The sequence below is a fragment of the Physeter macrocephalus genome, chromosome 4 (assembly GCF_002837175.3).
Source record: "Physeter macrocephalus isolate SW-GA chromosome 4, ASM283717v5, whole genome shotgun sequence".
In the NCBI taxonomy this organism is placed as follows: Eukaryota; Metazoa; Chordata; class Mammalia; order Artiodactyla; family Physeteridae; genus Physeter; species Physeter macrocephalus.
In genome coordinates, this window is record NC_041217.1 from 72,073,251 (window position 1) to 72,099,996 (window position 26,746).

The window sequence follows — 26,746 nt, forward strand, 5'->3', positions numbered from 1 at the left end:
CACCGGGCCTATTTAATGTGAATCAGTCTTTATTCTGCACTTGTGTGGTGCATTAACAAATTCAACATACAAGATAGCATTACATATTGTAGGTTAGCGTTACAGCATTATGCAGTTTCACACAATTCATGTTAGCTTTTTCGTTTTTTTTTTTTTTTTTAATTTGACACATTTATTTTATTTTTGAGTTTCATTTTTACAAGAGAAGACACAAGGTAAAGAAAGACGACCACATCGGAGAAGGAGCACGGTGAGGGCAATGTCACTATCGTGGCCATAATAAAAGCCTTCCAAGAAAAAGGACTTGCATTATTCCCTCTCCTGAGCAAGCCGCCCCTGTCCCATGAGCCAGTTCTATCTGTTTTCACATCCAGAGCACCACTCATAACCATGTACATCTTGGCTGTGCTCCACTGAGAAGAACTGAAGGAAGGACTAACTCATAAAAGGGACTTTTGTTATTAAGAAAAACTCTTGTCTTCCCAAAGGAATCAAGATATCAGCAGAGAAGGACTGACTCTTGGAAAATCAGAAGTGACCATTCCCTAACCTATTCCTGACCATGAGTGCCTTGTGCAAAAGCTAGAATGTGACTCTCTTGTCTTTTAACTGACTCTTAGGAATAGGCATTCCTCCTCCACCCTTATCAGTTAGCTCTGGGAGGAACAAATGTGAAAGCCAAAGCCAGCTAAGAAACTTTGGGACAGCAAAGTCAAGGGCACGATGGATCAGGCCTGAGGTAGGAGGGAGGAACCCTGTACTGTCCGCCTCTTTGCCATTTTTCTGAGAAAGACACCGAGGCAGCTCCTAGGCTACAGAACTCCTGGTTCCTTCCCTGCCACCTCACCACCCACTGCTCAGTAGACCCAAAGAATGCAAGGAATAAAGCTACAAGGAGGTGGGGAAGAGAGGAGTTGGGTGAGGCTGCTTTCCCAGACTTATGTCAGGAGGAGCTACAGAGGCACACACAGCAGGGCAAAGGCCAGACTATCTCCACCTGTCGCTTTGCATTGTTTCTGGGAAGGAAACAAAAGCGGGTTGCTCAGCGATTTCTGATCTTTAGACATTAAGGCGATGAAGAGGAACCATTTAAAATTTTTCCTAATGGGGCTTCAGAGTGCTCCTGTCAGATTTACATGAAACTATCTCAAAATGCATTTTTAGAAAACAAAAATTATTTTCTTCTACGTATGATACAGTATTTACATTCCATGGAGTGTTGGATAGAGACTGGTGGTGTGAACCCAACTGATGATGAGATTGTGAGTCAGATTATGGGGGATGTGGGATGACAGGGACAAGAACAGAGAGTGGGCTTTGTGCCTGCTCAGAACTGCTGCTCTGCATTGTCAAGAATCCAGGTTAAAAAAAAAAAAAAAAAAAAAGAATGGGGGGTAGGCGGGGAACAGATTGGTTTTAAATCCACAGAGTTAAGGGAATGTCAAAGGCAACATCACCACTCTCTCCACGGAGACTCAGCTTTTCAACTCCCTTCTCAGAAGCAAGTCAGATAGTGATGTTCTTGTATGAATGTGGAATTTCAATCTTGGCTAATCTTTCAGGTCTTGGTTCAAGCTGCTGTTTATTTGAGTTCCTTTTCAGGCTGGCAAAAATATCTACTGCCTATCCAGGCTTACTTATTGTCAGTGAAGTCTCTGCCATCTGAAAGGTCTCAACTGTAAGAGACATGGCTGGTCTAGGAATAAGGAGATGTGAATTCTAATCCCAGCAAGATGCTGAATCTCTCTCAACCTCTATTGTCCACTGGCAGAAGGAGAACTGAACTCTGTGGTTACCCACACCTTCATCTTATCTTGAGATTCAGAAGTCCTAAGAACTAAGCACTTTGTTTTCAGGGAAAGGATGTTCTGAAGAAGTCCAAGTTATCTTTATTATTAATTTAGTCACAGGTACTCATTTTCCTCATTTAGTTATTTTTAAGAGACATGATTGAAAAATTTAAGGAGAAAGAATAATTTCTGAAGTCCCATTTCCTTATAAAGCAAAACTAACCTCATCTAAGCTACCTGAGAAGACTCTAAAGCTTCTCAGTTTTCAGCATTTCTGGAAAAACAAAGGCCAGTTTAATCCTTCAAAACTCTGATGATTTCTAACCCATCAACCAACGAATGGCTGTCCTTCCAGACACAGTTACAAAGGGAGATGGCAGTCATCTCATTTTCCTTTCCTTGTCTTCATACCTACATTTGGGATCAGCTGGATGTATTCATTGGTACTATCCTGTAGCTGAATTTGAAGTCGCCAAAGCTCTTTTTAGACAAGTCATCTATTCTACCTAAAAGTCTGATGTCTTCGTGTACTTGATCACAAATTAATCAAGGACTGCCTTTTACCCATTCATAGCAGGAGAGCTAATAACAAACATACCTCATTTCTCAAGTACTCTTTCTCCTGCAAACCCTGCTTTATCCATTCCACCTTTGTTTCTTGGCTTACTACAGACCTCTGGACCTTGTGCTCAGTCAAAGAGCAGAAATGTAAGAGGTAACAGGGAGAAAAGATGGGGATGATAAAAACATGAGGTTTTACAAGAGCAAAAGATTCTTCCACAGAGGTGGGGAGTGAAAATAACTCTCTAGAGAAGCCCAATAAAAAGAGACCAATTTCAGGTCATCAGCAAATACAATTCGGCACAAAACACAATTTTCATGGATTAAAATCTGTACCTTGATGTTGGCAGTTAGGCTAATTTCTTCAGTTTGTGTTAGACATGCAAGTATAAGGTTACATTTTTATATATAGACTTGTAGAGGTCTTTCCCTCTCTTTTTTTCCCCCATTAAAAAAAAAAAAAAGGGATTTCCTAGTGCCTTGCAAAGGAGAAAAATCATCATCGCTAAGAACTGATCTGCAGCTGTGGTCATGTGGGGTGTTCTTTGTGGGGTTTGTTTTGTAAGAAATTTTCTTCTACAGCTAAAATGAGGTTTTGAGTCCGCTTCTCTCTGTTTCTCTCTCTCCCTGCCACATCCCTGCCCAGCCCGGCCCTGGGGTTAGAGGCAAGGAGAAGAGGATTAGTACTCGCTCAGACTGTGCCACTTGGCCACAGGCTTGCGGGGGCTCTCGCAGACCTCTCTCCAGTGTTCAGCACCGCTGACTGTGACACTGTGTGCCCCCAGGATCAGCCTCCCCACCACCTCGTTCTTGGTGGTGCGATCGAAGTCGATGACAAGGAACTCGATGCTGATGTCGGGCAGGAGGTCAGTGGGGATGTCGTAGATGAAAGACTCATTGAAGACTGGGTTCAAAGTGCACTTCTTCACATGGGTTTTCTTCTTGGCAATGCGCTTTCTGCCGTAGTAGACGTTCACCTTGACATAAGGATCTGGGGCCCCCAAAGAGATCAGAAAAAGGGAGACAGGCCTATGACACAGTCCTCTCCTATACAATGGTGGCTTCCGGTTGGGGAGGAGGGGCTTCTGCTGTTCATCTCCTTGGTGTCCCACCCCCACCCCCACCCCGTGCGGTCTTCAGTGATTGCACACTAAGTGTACACTGACTGTGTACACGTCTGCCCACCTGGACAAGGGGCCAAGGAAACCAGGCAGGCATGGAACAGAAAAGCCACCTCGAGTCAGGGCCAAAGAAACCCCACGACACCGAGAAGCATCTTCAAGTGCACAGGGACTAACAAAGCCTGCAGGCTTTTTGCCGAGTCTCACCTGGAGCAAGGGCACAGCACCCAGCATGCATGCACAGCACTGAGGATACCTCGCCAAATGTAGAGACCCCACTTGCTTACCCAAAGCACCTTCCCAGCTACATTCATCGGGAAAAGAATGTAGACAGAGAGAGGAATGGGTGAACAATGAGAGGTGCCAGGGGTCCTGAAAGGTGGAGAAGGGGTGTCTGGGTCACAGGCAAGGGGCAGTGGTGGGCGGGGCGCGGACAGATAGAAATGGGTTGAGGTACAAACACATGAAAAAATGCTCAACATCACAAATTATCAGAGAAATGCAAATCAAAACTACAATGAGATATCACCTCACACCGGTCAGAATGGCCATCATCACAAAACCTACAAACAATAAACCCTGGAAAGGGTGTGGAGAAGAGCGAACCCTCTTGCACTGTTGGTAGGAATGCGAATTGATGCAGCCACTATGGAGAACAATATGGAGGTTCCTTGGAAAAATAAAAATAGAACTACCATGTGACCCAGCGGTCCCACTACTGGGCATATACCCTGAGAGAACCATAATTCAAAGGGACACATGCACCCCACTGTTCACTGCAGCACTATTTACAATAGCCAGGACATGGAAACAGCCTAAATGTCCATCGACAGAGGAATGGATGAAGAGGATGTGGTACGTATATACAGTGGAATGTTAGCCATAAAAAGGAATGAAATTGGGTCATCTGTAGAGACGTGGATGGACCTAGAGACTGTCATGCAGAGTGGGGTGGGTCAGAAAGAGAAAAACAAATATTGTATATTAACGCATATATGTGGAATCTGAAAAAATTGGCATAGACACACCTAGGTCTTATTTGCAAAGCAGAAATAGAGACACAGACATAGAGAACAGATGTATGGATACACAGGGGGGAAGGGAGGGGGATGAATTGGGAGACTGGGATTGACATCTATACACTATTGATACTATGTATAAAGTAGATAATTAATGGGGGCCTGCTGTATAGCACAGGGAACTCTACTCAGTGCTCTGTGGTGACCTAAATGGGAAGAAAATCCAAAAAAAGAGGGGATATATGTATACGTGTAACTGATTCACTTTGCTGTGTAGTAGAAACTAACACAACATTATAAAGCAAATATACTCCAATTTAAAAAAATGTTAAAAAAAAAAGAGAAAAAAGAAATAGGTTGAAGTAAATAGCTGCTACCTGAGAGACCGGTGATATCCATCTTCGGCAAGTGTCTGGCTTTGAGGACCACCACTGTCATTCTTTGTGCCACAGGCTGATATGACAGAGACACCTGGAGCTCCCCTCTGCTAATGCACTTCTGGGGAGAAGAAAGAGCCTGTGAGAATCCTGGCAGAGCGAGCAGGCCACAGCACAGAAAGCATGTGGAGGAAAAAGGAAATGTTCTCATCATAATCCTGATACTAAATAAAATCATTTGCAGGGAGAGACAGCACAGCCTAGTATTTAGGAGTGCAGACTCTGAAGCCAGACAGGCCTGGATTCAAATCCTGACTCTACTTCTCATCTGTCTGACCTGGGACAAGCTACTTCCACTTCCTCATCTGTAATGGAGATAAAAATAGTCCCAACTTCCCAGGATTCGATAATTTAGAATTTGTACAACACCACACTGCCTGGCACACAGTGTGTACCAGAGATGTGCATTCTCTCCTATTCTCTCATTCAGTTCTTTTTAAAAAAAATTTTTTTTTAAATAAATAAATAGGGCTTCCCTGGTGGCGCAGTGGTTGCGCATCTGCCTGCCGATGCAGGGGACACGGGTTCGTGCCCTGGTCCGGGAAGATCCCACATGCCGCGGAGCGGCTGGGCCCGTGAGCCATGGCCGCTGAGCCTGCGCGTCCGGAGCCTGTGCTCCGCAACGGGAGAGGCCACAACAGAGGAAGGCCCGCATACCACACACACACAAAAAATAATAATAAATAAATAAATAAATAAATAAATTTATTTATTTATTTTAATTTTTGGCTGTGTTGGGTCTTCGCTGCTGTGCATGGGCTTTCTCTAGTTGCAGCAAGCGGGGGCTACTCTTCATTACGGTGCACGGGCTTCTCATTGCGGTGGCTTCTCTTGTTGCGGAGCACGGGCTCTAGGCGTGCAGGCTTCAGTAGTTGTGGCACACGGGCTCAGTAGTTGTGGCTCGTGGGCTCTAGAGCGCAGGCTCAGTAGTTGTGGTGCACGGGCTTAGTTGCTCCATGGTATGTGGGATCTTCCCGGACCAGGGATAGAACCCATGTCCCCTGCATTGGCAGGTGGATTCTTAACCACTGCGCATCCATGGAAGTCCCTCATTCGGTTCTTGCCATAAAAATAGTTTTGAAGACTGTATAGTGGGAGACAGGAAACTTGAGTTTGAGTAACTTGGCCAATTACTCACCAGCTGGGCCTGGGCAAGTCCCTGAACTTTCTGAAGCCTGTGCCTCCATTTCACAAGGTGAATATCCACACCTGCTCCGCCTGCCCCAGTGTATGACCTTCAGAGTGTCTTCTCCAGCCACCTTGGATGCCCACAACTTTGTTTCCCCACTTTGAAATTTTATGCTAGGCTCTATTTTGAGCTTAAAAAAAAAAAAAAGAAAAAAACCTCTAGTCCTCCAAGAACATTTTAAATAATATTTGGAGGACTTCCCTGGTGGCACAGTGGTTAAGAATCTGCCTGCCAATGCAGGGGACACGGGTTCGATCCCTGGTCCGGGAATATCCCACATGCCACGGAGCAATTAAGCCCGTGTGCCACAACTACTGAGCCTGTGCTCGAGCCCGCAAGCCACAACTACTGAGCCCACGTGCCACAACTACTGAAGCCCGCGCGCCTAGAGCCTGTGCTCTGCCACAAGAGAAGCCACCGCAATGAGAAGCCTGCGTACCGCAACGAAGAGTAGCCCCCGCTCACCGCAACTAGAAAAAGCCCGTGAGCAGCAATGAAGACCCAATGCAGCCAAAAACAATAAATTTATATATATATTTAAAAAACATTTGGATACTAATTACATGCCAGGTGCCGGGGATTCAGAACTGATAGGACTCAGTTCTTGCTCCCAAGGAGTTTATCATGCACTAGAAGAGACAGAGATGTAAACAAACATGTTTACTTGTCAGAAAAGTGAGAAGCCTGGAAATTCCCTGGCGGTCCAGTGGGTAGGTCTGCGCTCTCACTTCCGAGGGCCTGGGTTCAATCCCTGGTCAGGGAACTAACATCCTACAAGCCACGTGGCGCAGCCAAAAAAAAAATCCTAGTGCTGTTGAGAGATTCAGGTGGAGGCTTTGCCAGCTGACGTCTGGGCTGAGTTGATGGAGGGTGAGTAAGAGACACAGGCAACGGGCAGAGAGAAGATCCCGTGGGGCAGGGCGGCAGAATAGCCGGTACAAAGTCTTTGGTTGCTGAAAGGGTAGGCTGTGTTCAGAGAATGCTGAGAGGCGAGAGTGTGCCTGATGTTGGGGTGCTGGCAGGAGGGGCGGGCCAGGAACCCAGAGAGGTGGGTCAGGCGAAGGTGAAGGGCAGTGGGGGTGAGCTAACCAAACAGCAGAGCCAGCCGCAGCACCCAGACAAGAGGAGGTCTGCAGGCATAGGTGCAACAGTTATTGTTGTTGTTAGTATATTAATAATAATACGATTCAAGTGAAAGCTGGAGAAGGAACTAAAGTAGAGAAAGACCAAAGTCAGAAAGCTCGGTTAAGAGGTTGCTGCAACAGGCTAGGGAAGAAATGATGAGGCCTGGAACCAGGGCTGTGGCAGAGGAGATGGACCTGGGGTACGATATGTCTCAGGAAGAATTGTCAGGATTTTCTGGGTTGGGGCAGCTAATTGGATGAAAATATAGGGGAGAGGGAAGAGATGGAGGACTATTTCTTGTGTTTCTAGCTTAGGAAGTAGGGATGAGGCTGGGATAAAGAAAACAAAAGGAGGTGGGATAGGAGGACTTTAGGACATAATAAGTTAAATTTGAGACAAAAAAAAAAATTTCGAGACCAAATCATTCCTCCACTATCAAATCCTATTCCTTGTATTCTTCATAGCCCCAAAGGAATGTCACCTACTTGAGGAATTCTTCTTAGATTGAGCAAAAATAGACCAAACTCACCACCAGCCTTACATACGCCACATACCCACCAAAATGACTTGCTGTGCACTCACTAAGTGCCAGGCACTCTGCTAGCAGCTAGGGCTGACATGATGCACAAAGAAGACCCCTACCCTCCAGAAGCTCACGGGCTAGTGCACTACCTGCTCAGGTGTGGCTGGTGCAGGAAAGAACAACAGCAGTAAATAATTTAATTAGCTCATCAGTGAAAAACAAGCGAAAACCCCTAATAGTTTACGCTTTGATTATAAGTCTTAAGTCACCTCGAGGAATGAACTGTGATAATATTTCCATTTGGCTTAAAAAAGTTCTCGAGGCTATATTTCATACCAGGAGCATATGGAAATGTCTCTAGTAGGGTACTGAATGTGACTGAACTTTAAACTTAGCCGTTAGCTTGTGAAATTGAAGTACAAAAGAAAATAGACTTTAAAAAAGATGTTCATGGTATTCTCTGCTAGATTGAAGCCCCACATCTTTTCCTTACCCCTAACATATAGCCGGCTCTTGATTATATCCACGGGAAGTACCCTCAGCCAGTGTAAAATCACAGGCTGGTTGCCTTTACCAACCAGTATACTTCTGGGCTGCTTCCTTTTGACAAGTCAGAATGCAATCAGAGATGGTAAACTCATTTTTACTATCAGCCACAGCCAAATGGCATCAGGAAAGTAATCCCTCACGAAAAAGAAAATTAAATGCCTTCTAAAACATTCAGAACTGGCCTGCCCAATACAGCAGCCGCTAGCTACATGTGTCTATTTAAATTTTAATTCACTAAAATGAAATAAAATTAAAATTTTAGTTTCTCAATCACACTGGCCATATTTCAAGTGCTCAGTATCCACATGTGGCCAGTGGCTACCATACTGGACAGTGCAGATATAGAACATTTCCACCATCATAGCATCCAGTGGATAGTGCTGATCTAGAAAGAACTTCTGGATTATTTGGGCCACTGCTCCCCTCCATTTCCATGAATAATGAAATGTTAACTAGTTTTGATATCTATCTCTGGGACCATCCTTGAATATTGGTATCTAAATATTAAATATGCAATCTTGGGGACTTCCCTGGTGGTCCAGTGGGTAGGACTCCATGCTCCCAATGCAGGGGACCAGGGTTCGATCCCTGGTCGGGGACTACACCCCACATACATGCCACAACTAAGAGCCCGCATGCTGCACCTAAAAGATCCTGTGTGCCCCAACTAAGACCCTGTACAGCCAAAATACATAAATAAAATATTTTTTTTAAAAGAGTTTTATTTGTAAAAATAACATTGATTGCAAGATTATACTTAGGTTTTCTGGTTATTTATTTAAAACTGTTTCAAAAAAAAAAAAAAACAAAACTGTTTCCTAAATCATCCACTGTAGCAAAATCATCCTAATTTAAATCCCGTGCCCCTTCCTTAGTTCTTTGGGAAGGTGGACAACTTCTGGTTACCTTCACAATAATTTCCTCCCCTAAAATCACTCCTCAGACAACTGTTCTCCATCTGATTCCCACCCCCCACCCCTTCACCTTTGGCCATTTTACATGGGCAGAACGCCCATCCCCGTTCAGCTGCCCCTTTGTGATGCCCAAGTCTGCAGCCACAACACCACCTGAATGCCATTCCATTCTGCATTGAAGGCCGGAGTTTCAAGTCTCCCCCTCCCCCCTCCCCTTCTCTTTCCACCCAATTCCCATTCCAAGCGGCATTGTCAATGACTCTTTGTCAAGGGCTCTTTGTCAAGGGCTGGGAGCGAACTCTGTTTCCCAGCCCCTTGGCCTAGTGAGGTAAAGACCCGGTTGGGGGGCAGGCAAGCAGAAGAACAAGGGGGAGAAAGGGTTTTATCCATGCCTGACAGAGCTGGGAGGCTTTGCTCTCAGAGAGCGGGATCCTTTCTCACTCCGTGGAAAAGAGGAACAGGAGCAGTGGTCCTAAAGAAGATGTTCAGCTGAAGGAAATAGTTAGGCGAGGGATAAGTCTATTTCTTATAATTAGCGGGGCCCCGCCCACAGTGATTTTTCTAGCCACAGCATCTTTGCAAAGAGGAGGACTCATGTGTCCTCAATAAACCTTTATTGGGGCTGGAAGTTCTCAGTGCTACCTCCACATAAATCACAGTCACGAGAAAACAAAACAAACAAAAACCTCAACATTCAATCACATCCCTCCTTGTCTTCTCCCCAATACACAAATATAGCATCTTTCTTTTTTTTGCGTGTTGTTTTATTTATTTACTTATTTTACATAGCAATTTTCTTTATTGTTCCTGGATAACTGACATTCCTTTTTCTGTCTTTCTTTTCAGTCCCTTTTGACTAGACTGGATGAACTCCAAGGTCTCTTGTAAATCTGAGATTCTAAGAATCCTATCATTCCCATGACCATTGTCCCAGGTCATGAACACCAATCTGGTAGTAGAAAGATAGGAAATGGTTTGGGAGACAATGACCTGAAGAAATTAGGAGTCTAACAACTCTCCATTATCCACCTTGTAAATCACTTCTTTCCCACTGTCTCTTCTTTAACCCCAGCCCTCGCTGAACCACCTCCCTTCTCCTTGCGGGGGATGTATTATGGGAATGTAAATTCACTTTTATTTCTATCTGAATAAAATACTAGGAAAAAAAAAAGCTGCCACTAAAAAAAAAAAATCCAGTTCCAAAGCCCAACTCAGAGAGTTTTGGGCATTATAGAGTTTATACTGTGAACTTCTTTCGTTAATAATTGAGTGTTAATTTTTAATGCTTCTTATATCTTTCTGTATATTCCTAAGAGCTGAGTACTCTCACAGAGTCACTCCATTAGCCTTCGTGATCCAGCCTAGAGGGAGACTGAGGCCCAGAATAGGTAACTGCTTGCCCAGAATTAGTCAGTGAAATGGACAGAATCAGAAATCATGACCAGTCCAGGGCTTCTTCAACTGGACTGCACTGTAATAACGGAAAGGACAAGAGCTGAATTTTCTGCTAAAGGTCAGGAAATGCAGTTAGGTGTGGGTGGTTGTCTAGAGAAATGCAGTTCTCACCAGTCTCCACCCAGGAACATTTGGCTCCATTATTATAAGAGGGTACCTTACCCAGACCAGAAAGAGCTCTTTACAGACAGGGTGGAATAGTCCAAAGCAGCTGTAACTGATGAACCATGGGGAGATCCAGAAAGGGCAGATTCTTGGCTACAGTAGGGAGGGTTTAGGGTAGACATTTGGAGGCTGTACTGCTAGGGAATCAGGGGGACGAGTGACTAGAGAGATGACAGCCATGACCCAGGATGGAACACAGCTCTACCCACTGGCACTGGCTGGGGAAAACAGGCTTAGGACACCTGGGAGGCTACAAGGCTCTGGGGTGGGGCTGCAGGGGTTCTGGGTGTCCTGCCTGGAGCCTCTTCCAGGGGATGTGTTGCTCAGGATCCCAGCCCCAGCTTATCCCTCCTGAAGGGCATTAATAAAGTGGAAAGAAGCTTGGCTCTCCCCAAGAGCCCCTGGCAGTTTAGCAAATGCCATTGTCTGTGCTCCCTGCCCAGTGTCCTGGATTTGAGACTGAGGCCCAAATCAGTCCCTTTCCTTGCCAGTGTCTTCCCAGCTGCAGCTTGGTACAGAGCCATCCTCCACAGTCAGCCGTGGGCTGCGACTGCATGAGCTGTCTGAAGGAGTCCAGCTAGCTGGTGGATTTACCAGGCTGGTGCTCCAGGGAAGGCTGTGCTGGGAAAGAACCACCCTGCGAGGAGAGCTAGATGAAGGCAGGGAGTAAAGCACTGGAGCTGCTATAAAGGGGAGTCAGGAATCAGGGGAGTGGGTTGGCAGAATCTGGAGGAAAAGAAATGGAAGGAGAGGGGAAGGGATTCAGGGAGATGAGACAGGTTACTACTGCAGCTTCTGTCCAGGCCTTCTGACTCCAACCTCAGAGGATACAAGAACTCTTGTTGTCTTGGACTCGGGGATGTCTCATTGTATCCTGGCAACAGACCAGTGTTTATGCCCTGACCAAATGCCTCTAATAGTTTTTGAAATGTTTGGATGCCGCCGGCCCCTGTGAGGTAGAGCTGAGTGGGCCACGTGGCAACAGTGGTTCTCTGGGCAATGGCATGACTGGGCTGGCTGCAGTGGGGCAGGCGCCTACACAGCAGAGAGGGTAAGAACACACGTCCAGGGGGAGCCACTTCCTGCCTCCCCTCCCCAGCCTGGCACTGCACAGCGCCCTTCAGCAGTGGCCAAACTTTGTTCCTGGGAGCTCACTACACACTCAGCCCTGATGGCCTGGAAGCCTCCTTCCAGTCTTGAGCCTCCTGCTTCCCCAATGAGTCTGGCGTGGGATGGCAGCTGAAGAAGGCAGTAAGAGATCAGTAAGGCATCTACAGGCAGAGCTCTTTCTGGGAAAAGTGCAGTTGATTTTAGTGGCCCTGATATCCTTTCTGAACCTTCTACCCTCTTCTCCACTGATCCAGGCCTCCCTTGTCTTCCTTCACTTTGTCAAAACAAAATATAAATACCTACAAATCATATCTCTCCCAGGGATCAAACTTTATTAATAATAGAAATAATAATAGTAATAATAATCATGGTTCCCATTTATTGAAGGTTTACTATGGGCTAGGGATTATATAAATTCATCATCTTAATTCCTGTAAGAAACTGAGACTTAGAGAATTTAAGCAGCTTGCCCACGGTCACTTAGCGCGTGGAATTTAGATTCAAACTCAGGTCTGACTTCAAAGTCCTTGCTATTAACTCCTTATGGTAAATCCTGAAAAAGGAATGAAACTCTAAGTGTAAAATTTCAACAACTTCTTTCATAGCACCTACCATACTCACTATGTGATAATTGCCAAGGTTTTTTTGTATTTCTCCTCCACTAAAGTAAAAGCTCCATAAGGGCAATAGTATGCTAGGTATATTATCTCATTGGATCCTCAAAACCCATAAGGAAGGCAATATTATCAGCTCCACTTTACAGGTGGGGAAATAGAAGCTTAGAAGAGTTAAATAACTCACCCACATCACACAGCTGGAAAGTGGTGAGCTGGAAGGTGAAGCCAGGCAGCCTGAATCAAGAGCCCTCGTGCTGAACCGCAGAGCTACACTGCCTCCCAGATTGAGGAGGAAATGAACTAGTGGGGCTGGGGGTTACAGTTCTTGCATCCCTGAAATAACTCAAGAGCCAATGCTGGCCCAGTGGAGAGGAGGCAGGATGGAGGGCTCTCATCCCCCTTCTAATGCAAACAAGCAGGAGAGGAGGAACGGGGAGAGAAGTATCTGTGGCATAGGTTTGGGCCTGGGTAAGGGGCCCCAAGGGTGAAGCAGTTAAGTTGAATTTATAAAATGGTTAAAAGTCATACAGATGATACTACTTACATCTCTAGATTTGGGCTGGGAAAGGGAAGCTGAAGGGAAAATTACTGATTTCACAGTTTCTCAGCTGTGAGAAATAAGTTCACTAGAGGAAGATCACACATTTTGGAGAAGAAATTAGCCCCCTTATCCCTGAAGTGGTGGGTCTGTGACTGGTGAGCCAGCCTACTCCAAGCAAGCTGGATGCAGCATCAGGACGCCAACCGCTAAGTGAAATTTCAGAAGCTACCTGCCCTTCTCTCCTCAAGAAGTTGCTTCTTGGAGGAGACCTAGCCCGCCAGGTTCTCTGTCTTACTTTGACCACTGCATATCCTTGACAGCCAAGAGCTTCCTCTCTACAGCCCCTCTTTGCCATCCATCTCATCCCTCCCCTCCCACTTGTCCCCCCTTCTCTCCCCCAACCTACCATCCCTCCCCAACACACTCTTCCTCCTCACCTGGATGTTCCTTTTGATGATGTCCCTGGTCAGCTGTACCTTGCCTGTGCTGGGGTCTACTCCAGCCAACGGCACCATGACCTCCCCAATGACGTCATCCCGGGAGAAGCGGTCAAAGCTGAGGACGAGGAAGTGCAGTACCAGGTCCTGAAGCTGGCTGTATGGGATGCCATAGAAGGTGAAGGTCTCGTCAAACACTGGGTCCAGGGTCTTCCGCAGCACTCTGGTCTTCACCCGATGCCGCTTGTCGGGAAGGATGGTCATTTTGATGTAGGGGTCAGAGCCCTGGGTTTGGTCATCCATCGCTGGCAGCCCATGAGCCTCCTGGATTGTCACCACCAGGGCTTTTTTTGGGAAGTTATAGTCCACTGAGAAGGTGAGGGATCCCAGCATGACATCCTCCTCTGGAGATGATGGAGAAGTGGTTTTGCTCTCCCCGGGGGTCAGGCTCGCAATGGGGCTCCTCAGTTCTTCCCCATAGTCCACTTTGATGGGTAATTGGTCTATACAAGATCCAGAGCTAGGACCCTTGTCTTGGCCCAGCAGGCCAGCCTCTGCTGCGTCCACCAACAGGTTCCCGCGTCCACCTTCCCTCGCGGGACCATCTTTGTCTCTCCGCACTTTGATGATTTTCTTCTTGTTGCTGAGGGTCTCTGGGTATATGCTGATGCCTTTAAGCATATGAATAAACTTGTATGGTGGGTTCTTGTGCTTCTTCTCTGCCTGCTGGTGGCAGCATGTCCAGACAAAGACGGTCACCGAGACACACACCACCAGCACAGAGGCCCCGATGAGGCCAGCGACCACTGGTGATACATCTGAAGGTGGAGACCAGAGACGTGTCAAGGCAGGTGGACCCCAACCCCTGCCCAGAGCACCCCTGCTTAGTGCTTCTGGCTGGAGCCAAGCTAATCTGTAACCTAGCCTCCAAAGCAAAACTTGCTCATCTGGGCTTATGAACTTCTCCCCTCTCTTGGAGATGCCCTCACCCATCCTCTCCAACCAATCCATGGCTCTTCCTTTCCACCAAACATGGATGAAACACTTATCTTCTCTAGAAATCCTCCCCTGAAGTGCCCCACCTGACTGCCTGTTCTTTTCTTGGCCTTCCCTCAGCACTTATGGTTTGCTCATATTGATTCGTGTTTCACATAAAGCCGCCCTACAGGTCGGCTATAGGTCGACTAAGGTGTTATAGGTCACCTTGTTACATGAGAACCCATTCACCTCAACTGTTACACAAGGGTATGAACTGTGTCTGGTTTCAGGAGGATATTCCACAGCATCCAGCACAGGGTTTGCAACAGTGGGCTTGTGTGGACTGACTGACTGACAGGTAGGGTAGAAGGATGGGGGATTGATTTTGGATAGTTTTGGTAGGGTGCCCAAGGGTGATAAAAGTAGGTGGGTGGTAAGAAGTAGAAGAACTCTGCATCTAAGTACTTGAAATATGTTCCAAATTTCAGCTCCCAGGTATTTAAAATACTTGTATTTTAAGATAAAATAATAAAATAAAATAAAATAAATTATTAAATTAAAATACTTGTGTTTTAAGATAAAATAATAAAATCTTTTAATATGAAATACAAGTATTTTAAATAGGGAGAAATAGGGAATGTGGAAAATGTCAGACCTTGTCACGTTCTTAGTAAGGTCTTCCCTGACCACCCTATTTAAAAGTGTAAACTTTTCCACCCCTGAGACCCACACTTCCTGGCCCTGCTTAATTTTCTCTACATGTCTTGTCATGCTTCTCTCTCTCTCTCTCTCTCTCTCTCTCTCTCACTCACACACACACACACACACACACACACACACACACACACACACACACACAAACATACACAGGCACACACATACACATAAGAATATATAGAGACACACACATAATTTTACTGTTTACTGTCAGTCTTCACTAGAATGTAAGTTTCATAAGGACAAGGATTTTGTCTGTTTAGCTCATTTCTGTATCCCCAGCACTAAAAACACCTAACAGTTACTTAATATAGATTTGTTAAGTAAACAAATAACTAAAGAGAAACAGATTTTTTTCCTTCCCCTCCTCTAGTCTTGCCTTTTCCTGCACAAATCGGGCCCCTGACTTAGATAATTAGGTTTGGGGATTTCCTCCCCCTTAAGTTCATTGAAGCCAAATTGGGTTTAGGCCTTAAAGATCTAGATAAGGCCTATAGTTATCCATACTACTCATTAGGGTAAGTCTTGGGTAGGGCAGGGGAAATAAGGAAATAAATGTGATTCTAGCATATTCCAGATTCTTCCTAGAACATCCTTCCACCAAGTATATGCCTGGCTCACGGCCTCACTCACTGCAGGCCTCTGTTCCAAACCTCATCTTATCAGAGAAGCATTTCCTGACTGCTCCAAGTAAGATGATATCCCGTTTACCCTGCTTTATTTTTCTTCATAGCAGTTATTACCCCTGACATATATTTGTCTGTCTTCCCTCACTAGGTAAGTGTAACAAGAATAGTGACTGTTTGGTTCACTGCTACATTCCCGGGTTCTAGAACCATGTGGCACATAGTAAGTGTTCAGTGAACAAATGAATTAGTGAATTCAAAACAGCTTCCACTTTAGGAGTTTGGGATTAGCAGATACAAACTACTATATATAAAAGAGATAAACAACAAGATTCTACTATAGAGCACAGGAAACTATATTCAATATCCTGTAATAAACCATAATGGAAAAGAATATGAAAAAGAATATTCTTGTATATAGAAAATATATAATCGAATCACTATTCTGTACATCAGAAACTAACACAATATTGTACATCAACTATACCTCAATAAAAAATAAAAAACAGCTTCCACAGATTGGAAAAACAGGATGAGGTCAATATTATTACACATAACAGGGATAAATGTAAAATTCTATTTGCCCTTCAAAACCTATTGATAGGCAATGGGAGACCTTACTTGATGAGTGTGAGTAAAAATAACTTAGAAGTTTAGGTGACAAAAAGCTTGGAGTATAATTAGGTTGATGCTAACATATTATCAGTGCAATGTCCAGATCACAGGAGGGGTAGTATAATTTCATCTGCACTGGTCACGACACATATGGAGTATTCTGTCTAGTACTGACAAGAGTAAAAATTGCTATTTTTTGTGTACCTTTATGATATCCCTGCCAGGCATCATGTTAGAGATTTTTCTCTCCGAAACAAATAACTCATTGAATAGGTACCATTAATATCCCCACTTTACGATTGAGGAAGCTGGGGACTCAGATCTACACTAGGCCACATAGTAGCAAATGGCAGTGATGGGATTTAAACCCTGGTCTATCTGACACCAGAATGTCTCTACATTATGGATAAGCAGGAGAGTAGAGGGCCTGGAAACCATATCAAGTGAGGAGAAATTGAAGGAACTGGAGCTGAGGGGTCTGGGAATAATAACTTCCTTCAATTATTTAAGGCATTTTGCTGGAAGAAGGTCTGATGTGATTTTACTTTGGAGGGCAGGTCTAACATCAGCGCGTACAGGCTACAGGAAGACAAATTTTGACTCAATGAAAAGAATCAAATTATTGTTAGAACTGCCTCTCAGTGGCCCAGATGGCTTCAGGAGGCAGTGAATCTCCATTTGAAAACTTTCAGAGATTGGATCACCTTGGTCAGGCATATTCTAAAAAAGATTTCTTTAATGAGGATTGGAATAAATGTCTCTGAAATTCTTTCCACCTCAAACATTCCATGGTTCTATGAAAGTTGGGACCAGGTAAGAAAAGAAGTGGTTACATTTTAAAATAGTAATATAGATTAGGAGTAAAGCCATTTAACAAAGTAAACCAAGGTGACTGTGTCCATGGCCATACTGAATGATAACAGCATTTATTTTCAGAGTATCAAGTGAAATAAAAGCTGTTAGGGAGAGGTTTCACAAAATGGGAGCAGCCTTAGCTGTAAGCACCTTGAGAGTGGGCAGAAACAACACCCTATTCATCTTTGAATCCCTGAGTCTCTTGCATCTAACAGGAGCTCAGTAAATATTTGCTTGAACAATTGATTGGGTTCAATTGTCAATCAGAATAGGCACAATTTGAAAAAGTGGCTCTCCATTCACCCATGAGGGACTCCCTGAAGATTGCTTGCTACCGATTAGTAAAACTGAATATTGATTGTCTCTATGAGAAGAGAAAAGCAGGGAACTTACCAAGACAAGTATATTTTTGAGAATGATTTGAAAGGGAGTCTAAAGGCCTGGGATGGGAGACATCTGAGTGATCCTTTTGGCTCTACCATAGATTTACCCTGTGATCTTGAGAGATCCCCATTGCTGCTTACAGTGCCTCAACTTTTATTGCTAGAAAATAGAGGTGGAGCAGGTAAAAGAGAAGAAAAAGGATTCTCATCTTTCAGGAGGATCGAGAAGGAAAAAAAGAGAAATGGATGAATCCACTTGTGAATTACCTAGGCGATTTCCTCCACCTTGTTTCCCACTTTTGTCCTACTTTCTTCTTCATTTTAGTATTTGTTAACCCCTGCCTCTCTTCCCCCACCCCCAAGTCAGTGAACAAGAAAAATCAGAGATATTGTCTAGCTTTAGTCAAAAGCTTGGTGGGAAAAGGAAGTTGGAACGAAAAGCTGAAGTGAGTGTTTTCAAGTAGTTGTAAATTGCAGTGACCCATGCTGCTTGCTCCTTTTGTCCTCCAAGGTCATGGATAATTGAGTGTTGGCTTGGTGAATCTCTCAAGGGCTAGGGAGTTTGAAATGAAGTGCTCTATGAGATGTGAAAAAGTCAGAAGTGGCAGTTCTCTGTAGAGGAGATCCTCTGTATGGATTTAAAGATCTGCAAGACACATCTGGGCTTTGTCCAGTTCTCTGTCTCTGACCAGCCCTGCTTATTGACACTTCCTTTGCTAAAATAGCTTTTCCCTGTCAAGTAGGCCAGCGTGACACAGTAAAATGAGAATGAACTTTGGCATCAACTGGAAATTGGTTTACATCTTAGCACTACCCTAACTAGTTTGTTTTACTTTAGCCAAGTTATTTTATCTCCCTTAGCCTCAGTTTCCTCATCTAGCAAATATATATAATAATGAATACACTTTAGGATATTTGTAAGGATTAAATAAAATGTAGTATGTAAGGGCCTGATAATTTCTTTCTCCACTAACATTCCCTCTAAATGAGATCAGTGTATTATGCTCTACAGCATCTAACTTTCCAAGGACTCTGGAACTTCAATTAAAAGAAAAGAATATGTTGGAAAGAAGGCATAAGAAGAAAAAGAAAGAGCAAGAAGAAAAATCATGAGGTGCTCATGTGATGACAAAAGGGACATCTATTTTGGAAATTTAGGACTCAAAGAATAAAAATGTAGAAGGTGAAGTGGAAGAAAGAAATATAATCAAGATTTAGCCTTAGGGAATCAGTGCAAACAAGTAGTAAATGGGTGTGATCTGTCGGCGGTATACTTTCTCTGATCTGATGTCTTCTTCCTGGCATTGAGGGGATAGAGCACACTGGGTTCTGTTCATTTCCATAAACCTTTTACTTGGGAGTGAGAAAAGCCATTTCCTAGTTGGATTGTGGCCCCACCCTAAACACTGGAGTCTGGATGCTCAAACCTTCTGGATTGTCTGAGGGATAGAATCTCTTAAGGGAAAAGGAGAAACCCTAGGCTGACAGCAACTCTCACTGGCTTCTCCCATGCAAACTGGGATAGAACTGAGGGAGAAACAGGGTAATTCTTTTTTATTTTGGGGCCAGGAAAGCATAGCACAGGAAGTTTGCTACCCTAGCACATTTTGGAGGAATCTCCCAGAGGAAAAACTTGCTTCTCGAGCTTTTCTTTCCCATCTGCTTCCCTATTTTCTACCCCACTCTGCTCCAGGGAGTGTAACTGATCTTGGAGCCCGTAGGGTTGGGTCGGGGACCAGCAGCTCCGAGATGACGTAATGCTTTCTCTGGTACACAAAGCGGCCTCCCCCGGGCTCGGCCTTTTTCGCCCCTCCCCCTCCGGCCTGGATCGAGCCCCCGCCAGCACCAGCGCGGGTGAGTCCCCCTTTTTGAAAAGCCAGCCTAGGGAAATAGGGAACAAAGGCCTGGAAAGAAGAGCCTAGGCGCTGCCAGGAGGCCCAGAAATAGACATCACGTCATCCCCCTGCCCAGCAGCGCCAAGCGCCATTTGGTAGCTACGGACGGACCCCATCATTACGATGCAGAATAGAAATTGCAGGGCTCACGTTTCCTCCTAGCCCCAGCATCCAGCTGACCGGCTTAAGGAGTGGCTTCCTTTTTGCTCCCCACCCCCGCACCCCTCTTTCCCCAGAGGCCGCCGCCTCCCCTGGCTGCCAGCCACACAGCCCACAGTCCCCAAGCTGCCATCTTGATGCCCCATCTCCCTTGCCACCTCCCTCCCCCGCAGGCCTGAGGAGTGGGAGGGGGAGGAAGGGGCACCGCCCTGCATGCCCCAAGGGGGAGGGCTCGGCCTACCTCACCTCTCCTCCCCCAGAAGGAGGGGTTCACATCCTCCTCAAGCTCTCTGCTTCTCACCTCCAGCAGTACTGACAGTGCACCGTACAAGGTTTTAGCATCCTGGACCTCCCCACCCTCGGTGTGGCTCTGGCCTTCTCAGCCCGTGCAGCCCACAGCTCAAGTTTGGGTGCCGTATACTGCCTGCTACCCACCACCGTAGGCCCGATTCTACCCACCACCACAGGCCTGATTCTAGAGGGGCTGGCACTTGAAGGCCCTGGTCTGGGCTTCACGCTCTGCCCAGCTGCTGGGCTCCCTTGGCTTTGCAACGGTTTCGCCTACCCCAGGCTTAGTTTGCCAGATTCTACTTACCAAAGCTAGGTCGGATATTGGTGATCTCAGCCATGTCGTAATCAGAGGCTATTGCTATAAATGCTTTTGCAATGGTCAGACAACTCTGGGACCTCTGGTCAGTACGGAGGCCGCCGCTGCAGAGCGCTAGGTCAGGGGAAGGGGAAGGTATCTGGCGGACGCCTCCTGCGACGGTCTGGTCTCTGGTTGCCAGCTGCGGTCGCCTCTTAAGATGCTCCAGGGATGCTCTGAGCTAAGGAAGCAGGTGCAGCCAGACTGGTCCTGATGCGAGGTAGGCCCCGCCTTCCTCCGAACGGCCCTCGGCAGAAGACTCCGCCTCTGTCCGAAAAGTTCCGGAAGGCAAGCCCCGCCCTTTTCCGGAAGATCTCTGGGAGGGCACCCCTCCCATCGCCAAGATTTCCAGAGAATGAGACCTCGCCTACTGATGGGCTGTGGGTCTGTTAAGGCGAAAACCCTGAGGCCTAAGAACAAGTGTAGGTACTTTATCGTATGAGCTCCCCTAGATCTTGTGATTCCGGTTCCCTGGGCTTAATATAGCAGCAGAATGTTCTAGCAGGATTTTGGAAAAATAAAATTCTATATTGCCTGCATTTCAGTATTAGTTGCCTTTATTGTTATGCGTTTCTGAGACCACTAAAGATTATTATGGAAACTTTCTTAAACTTCAGAAGCTCTGATTAAAGACCAAACCTGGTGTTGGTTTCACAACTCTGAAAATTTACTGAAAATAATTTAATTGTATAAGTAAAACGGATGGATTCTGTGATGTGTAAATTGAAGCTGTTTTAAAAAAAGACTAAAAAAGAGTGCTAAAGTTAATCAGTGTTGGATATGTCTCTTCCAAAAGCTTCAAGTGCTTAGAACTGCTTTGGGAAGTGAGTGAGAGGGAGAGAGAGAGAGCGAGAGCGAGAGAGCCAGTGAGCAAACCAACAGATCTGTGTATTCTGTAGTTTCAAAAGCAGGACACAACTGAAACTCCAAGCTTCTAGAGATTTCTTTGGCACTTGGAAGAGTTAGAGTGATTCACGTAAGAGTCAGACTACTGGCGGTTATCTCCATGATTACATCAAGTCCATCATTTTTGGCTGTGGGTACTTTCATCCTGTCGGATTCTGTTTACAGACAGAATCAGGTCAAATAAATTATTTAAATGCATAAATATTTGTTGATGGTTCACCTGTAAAGTGAGAGAGTTGAATGTATTTTTTCAGCTTTGACGTTCTGTCCTTGTAGAAAAGAGGAAAGAACAGTTCTAGGAGTTATTCATTCATTCAAAACACATGTATTGAATTTATTGGACATCGACTATGCCTCAGGCACCTTCCTGGACACTGGATTAATGCATTAGAAACTAGAGTTCAGGATACCTGATTCCTTCTGATAGCTGTGTATCTTGGTGAAATCACTTACCCAGCTGAGCCAAAAATTTGTCCTGTGTAAATTGGAAGGTATAATAATACCATTGTCCCATAGGATTTATTGTGAAGATTAAAAAAAAAAATCACCTTTGATAACGTAGGTGAAAGCATTTTGTAAGCAGAGTATTATACAGATATGAATAATTACTATGGATTGAGTCCAAGACTGCCTTAGCTTTATTCAGGAAACTGCACTATTTGTAACCCAGTGATTTCTCTTTCTAGAATTTCATGAATTCGCCATTTCCTTGGTCCTGTATTCCAAGTGTCTAGAGGCGAGAAGGATTAATTGTCAACTTAAACCACTGAACCTTAACCCCCAGTTTTGTTTTGAGTAGGATAGCTCCATGGACAGAGAAAGCGAGGTATTGCCTTTAAATTTTTTTGCCAACAACGGACATACTAGCCCTTTGGCTTCTTTCTGCCCTGAAATAAGATGGCACCTGGGGTTGGCGCATGCTCTTTGACGCCCTGACGCCGCGCACCGCGACTCGGGGGCGCGCACGTCAGTCACTGACGTTGGCTGACTTCCGGTGGTACCGAAGCTGAGTTTCCGCGGGATCGGGCAGGCTGGTGAGGGTACTGGGTCGTGTACCGTGGGGCGGGAAGAGGCAGGTGGGAACTGGACGTCCGGGCGAAGGATGTCCAGGCTGAGGCGGTCGGGTCTGAGGGCTGGTGCGGGGTGCGTGACAGAGGTAGGGGAGTGAAGGCGTGTAGCTGGGAGTGGGGACTTGGGCCAGCGCTCGGCGGCGAGGTCAAAAGCGCAGTTAGGACCCCTTTGTGAAATCTTTTCCCAGGAGGGGTCCGCGCTGGGCCTGCCTCCGGATTTGCATTCATTCACTGTCGGTCTCACTGCAGTTCCCCAAGCGGGGGGGGGGCTCTTTAGAGCCTCTGCTGTCTTTGAAGTGCCGGAGCTAATCCCTGCACGCTGCTGACTTTGAACTGTAGCTGCCTTTTTTTTTTGTTTTTTTTCCTCCTTTTTTGGACCTCAGTAATTTATCTGAAATATACGACTCGCCTGAACTAATCCCACTCCCCTTCATTCTCCCTTTCCATTCCGTTATCAGCGGAATCTTCAGGTGTTTATTGAACTTTAATTATCAAGATAAGGGTATCAGTTGATTTGGCATGGGTGGGGGAATCTCTCCTAGTGTCCTGGAGAAACTGAATTAAGGAGGTTTAAAACTAACCTTATAGTTGAGACTCTTAGAAAGAACTTTATTTTGCAGTCCTCTAGTCCGCGCTCTCATCTAGTCCCCTGGTAGATGGGTGTTCAGGCCTTGCTTCAACATTGTCAGTGATGAAGAACTCACTGTAACAGGCAGATTATTCTATTCTTGGACCTATTGTATTGAGAATAAAGTTTTTTGGGGGTAGAAAGATGCAGTCAGTTTCCATATAATGCTCTTGATCCAAGCTGCATAGAATAAGCACAGAATAGGAAGTTCACACACTCATTCATTCATTCGAGGAACATTTATTGAGTATCTACAATAGGGCAGATACTGCTGAGTACTAGGTGTGCTAGCTGGAAAGAGTCCTTTCCCTCAAAAAGCACATTGTTTTGGGGCAGGGTGGTGGGAAGGAGACAAAAAGCAATCATAAAAGTGGTAAGTATGAAAAAAGAGGTTTGCAAATAGCTGCTCTGCGAACATAAGAGAAGATACCGTCCAGTTTAGGTTAGTGTTGCCATTAAAATGTGATAATTGGGATTGAAGCCAAGAGTCCAGAAGTAACATAGTATAGAGAGCATTTAGGAATCTCTTTCTTGTTTTCAACACAAAATTTCTTTTAATATAGTCTAACCTTTTTAAACAACCACACTTTGCTTTTGGATTGTTTCTGTTAATGGAAATACCTGTTTATGAAAGCAACAATAGCAAACATTTATTGATCTAAGAAATTACTATCTAATGATGTAGGTGCTATTATTATTTCATTTTATAGCTGAAGAAACTGAGATTCAGTTTAAGTAACTTATGCAAGGTCACAAAGCTGGAGAGAAGCTTACTTGGGAAACAAATCCAGACAGTTTGACTCCACAGTTTGCTTTCAGCATCATGTTATTTTGCCTCCCTGATGGTAATAATAATAACTAACACTAATCACTTACTATTTAATTCTTAAAACAACTCCATGAGGTGAGAACAATTATTATTTTTTACAGTTGAGGAAACCGAAGTTTGGAGAGGTTAAGTCACTCAGCCAAGATAACACACTAATCAGTAGTAGAGTTAGGATTTGAACTCAGGCAGTCTAACACTGTCTCTCACCTAATGGGACCTTGTGCATTTGGTGTAAAGTACCGTGTTCATGATTGAACATGAATAAGTGAAAAGGTTTGAGAAAATGTTATCATTAATTAATAGGAAGGTGATAAGAACTTGCCTTTATCCTTTCAGGATGGAACAGAAGTGGGACTTGCAAAATGTTGCCCTGTAAGAAGAGAAGAACTACATTGACAGAGTCCCCACAGCATCAGGGCAACCAGGAGGAAGATGACTTAGACCTAGAGTCAGCTGTTAAACCAGAATCTGACCAAGTTAAAGACCTGGGGTCAGTGTCAGTGTCCTGGGGTCCAAGCTATGGCAGAGCAGCTGGCCGTGAAGTGCAGTCTGTGCAGGATGCAGGAAATCAGCTTGGTATGGAGGACCCATCTTTGAGCTCTGGGATGCTCACCCAAGACACAAATTTACCAGTTGTAGAAGCTGTCGATGTGGCCATCTCTCAGGGAATTACCCTACCTTCCTTGGAGTCTTCCCAGCCCCTAAATATACACATTGGTAAAGGAAAACTCCAGGCCACTAGTTCAAGGAGAGGGAAGAAAATTACACTCAGGCCTGGGTCACTTGCTCAAGAAGACAGAGGTGATCATCTTATTGCAAAGGAACCTTTTTCAGGAGATCCTAGTGAAGAATTCAAGGAAGAAGGAGGTAAGATATGGAAGGTCTTAGGTTACATTTTCCTTGTCAGTACCAGCTTGCCATTGCCTTTGCTGTTGTCATTGCACTCTCTGCAGTGCCTTTACAAAATAGCGTTTCTGAAAGAGGATGCTGATTTGCTATGGAATTGGAGGTGTGGTGCTTGTAGGGTCAGTGTTGAACGTTATGAATGGGTGGAAACTTTCTTCTCCCCTGCCATTTCCTGGATCATCTTCTGTATCCTTTTCTTTCCTTTCTCTTATCTTTTCATCATTTCTGGAGGGATGAACTATGTATGGCCTTTTGTGATTTGGTGAGTATTTATGAAGTGGGGGTTGAGGAGGGGAAGCGGCTTAAAGGGAGAGACTGCTGCTTGCGGCATTTGGTAAGGCTCTACAGAGGTGACGTAACGCTTAGGACTTGAAGGATGAGTTGTGGTTTGATGGACTGGTGGCATGGAGTATCTTAGGCCAAGAACAGTCTGGGCAGAGGCAGAGGCAGAGGCAGAGGCAGGAGAGGTAGTGAGAGATATCTTCAGAGTGGTAGATTGTGTTTAGATTGTGAAGGGCTTTGTTTTTCACACTTAAGTGTTTCAACTTTTCCTGAAGGTTATAGCCAATTAACAAAAGAAGCAGAAGCCATGGTTTTGACCTCAGAAAGCTTATAGTCTAGTTGGGAAGACAAGACACTGCTCCAAATGAATTATGGATAATTCATTTGGAGCAGTTTAAGATACTGTGTGATTAAGTGCTAGTGTGGTACAAGAAATTAGGATTTTTGAAATCTGAACTTGGATTGATAGGATTGGGGTGAAGGAGTGGAGGCAGAATAGCATTTTCTACAAACACATAGTAGTGCTGTGTTTGTGTGGGAGGGTAGCAGGGCTTCTGATAGAAAGGATAGATCCAGATTACTATACAGAGCCATGCTGTTATGCCCTGGAGACTGTATAAAGTATTGGTGTAGGATGTTGGCAGTAAGGATAGAGAAGAAAGGGCATATCTCAGAGACATTACAAAGAAAGAATTAATATTACTCAGAGACTGATACCATTTAAGATAACTGGACTGGGGGATGGTGAAGCATGCCTTCACGGGGAAGGTATTTGAGGGGGTTGAAATGAGTTCAGCTTTAGATATATGGAGTGTGAGGTGCCATCAAGGAAAAATAGAAAATTGAGATTGGAGTTTTCTCAATCTCAGTTGGTAAGAGGTAGGACTAGAAAAGTGTTAATTGTGGTTCTTCTTCATGGAAAGGAGCATGGAACAAGATGACAGAGAAGGGAAAACTGGAGAAGTAATAGTAGAAGTCAAGGAGAGAGGAGAGTTTTAAGAACAGATACATCATTTAAAATTTAGTGACAAAGGAGATATAATGATGCCTGAGAAAATATTACATTTAAAGGTTGATGATCTTTGAGAGTAGATTTAGGAGAGTCTTTTGGAAAAAGGAAATTAAATGATGGCATTAAAGCGGGAGGGATGAAAGCCCCAGTAATAATTTGTGCCATGGGAGAATGGAAATCGCTAGAGGGGGTAGCAAGACTATAGAACTTTTTCCTTGGCTAGGTTGTATTTGTGATATGAAGACAGGAGGAAATGGAGGAAAATGCAGGATTAAAGTGTTAGAAAAGGAATGTAAAATTAAGTAGGGGTTCCAAGTCACTCACCTATTGAGGAGTGGAATCTAGAGATATTTTCAATGGTCAGTTTACAAATATCCAAGTGTAGATAAATAAACATTTATTTTTTAGTATTATCTGTAATACTACTACCCCGTTGATTCTCCCACCTTGTACTTCAGTTAGCTGTATATGCGAGTAATACCAGTAAAAGAAGTACATTATGACTCCTTTTTCCCCCCAAGTAACTTTTTTCGGCCAAATAGAAATGTCACATAAAAAGCAGAAAGGAGGAAAGAAGGAAGATTGAAAATTCATACATGTACGTTTTGGAAAATATTGAAAAGTTGAAAGAAGAAAATAAAAATCACCCATAATCTTACTGCTCAGAGTAATTACTGTTAAAATTT

The 26,746-nt window shown here is 44.6% G+C and overlaps 2 protein-coding genes across 4 annotated transcripts in view; one reads left to right on the top strand and one right to left on the bottom strand.

The window, feature by feature from the left end:
• Positions 1-6: 6 nt before the first annotated feature.
• LOC102982134 (synaptotagmin-11) lies at positions 7-20,654 on the bottom strand. Of its 2 annotated transcripts, none has more exons than XM_007110396.4 (4): positions 20,377-20,654; positions 13,554-14,371; positions 4,869-4,989; positions 7-3,342 (listed from the first exon to the last, which is right to left on the bottom strand). In XM_007110396.4, exons 1-4 carry the CDS (start codon positions 20,408-20,410, stop codon positions 3,032-3,034), a joined length of 1,284 nt encoding a protein of 427 aa, XP_007110458.1. In that variant the 5' UTR covers positions 20,411-20,654; the 3' UTR covers positions 7-3,031. The 2 variants fall into 2 exon arrangements, with proteins under 2 accessions (XP_007110458.1, XP_007110457.1); XM_007110395.4 differs by having other exon boundaries at positions 4,866-4,989.
• The window catches only part of GON4L (gon-4 like), a 96,698-nt gene continuing 89,515 nt past the window's right edge, over positions 19,564-26,746 (top strand). The window contains exons 1-2 of one of the 2 annotated variants that reach the window (XM_028488772.1): positions 19,564-19,581; positions 24,197-24,727. In XM_028488772.1, the coding sequence (XP_028344573.1) occupies positions 24,223-24,727 (505 nt within the window). In that variant the 5' untranslated portion in view covers positions 19,564-19,581; positions 24,197-24,222. Of the gene's footprint in view, positions 19,582-22,322; positions 22,368-24,196; positions 24,728-26,746 lie in introns of those variants that run through there. The other variant, XM_007110398.3, reaches the window with a different exon arrangement.

Excerpts from the sequence above, each read along its gene's own strand:
- LOC102982134 (XM_007110395.4), bottom strand. The coding sequence starts at position 20,410 with ATGGCTGAGATCACCAATATCCGACCTAGCTTTG. Across the intron at positions 14,372-20,376 it reads CAATATCCGACCTAGCTTTG|ATGTATCACCAGTGGTCGCT; the intron begins GTAAGTAGAATC and ends CTCCACCTTCAG. Across the intron at positions 3,343-4,865 it reads TATCACCGGTCTCTCAGGTA|ATCCTTATGTCAAGGTGAAC; the intron begins GCAGCTATTTAC and ends TGGGGGCCCCAG.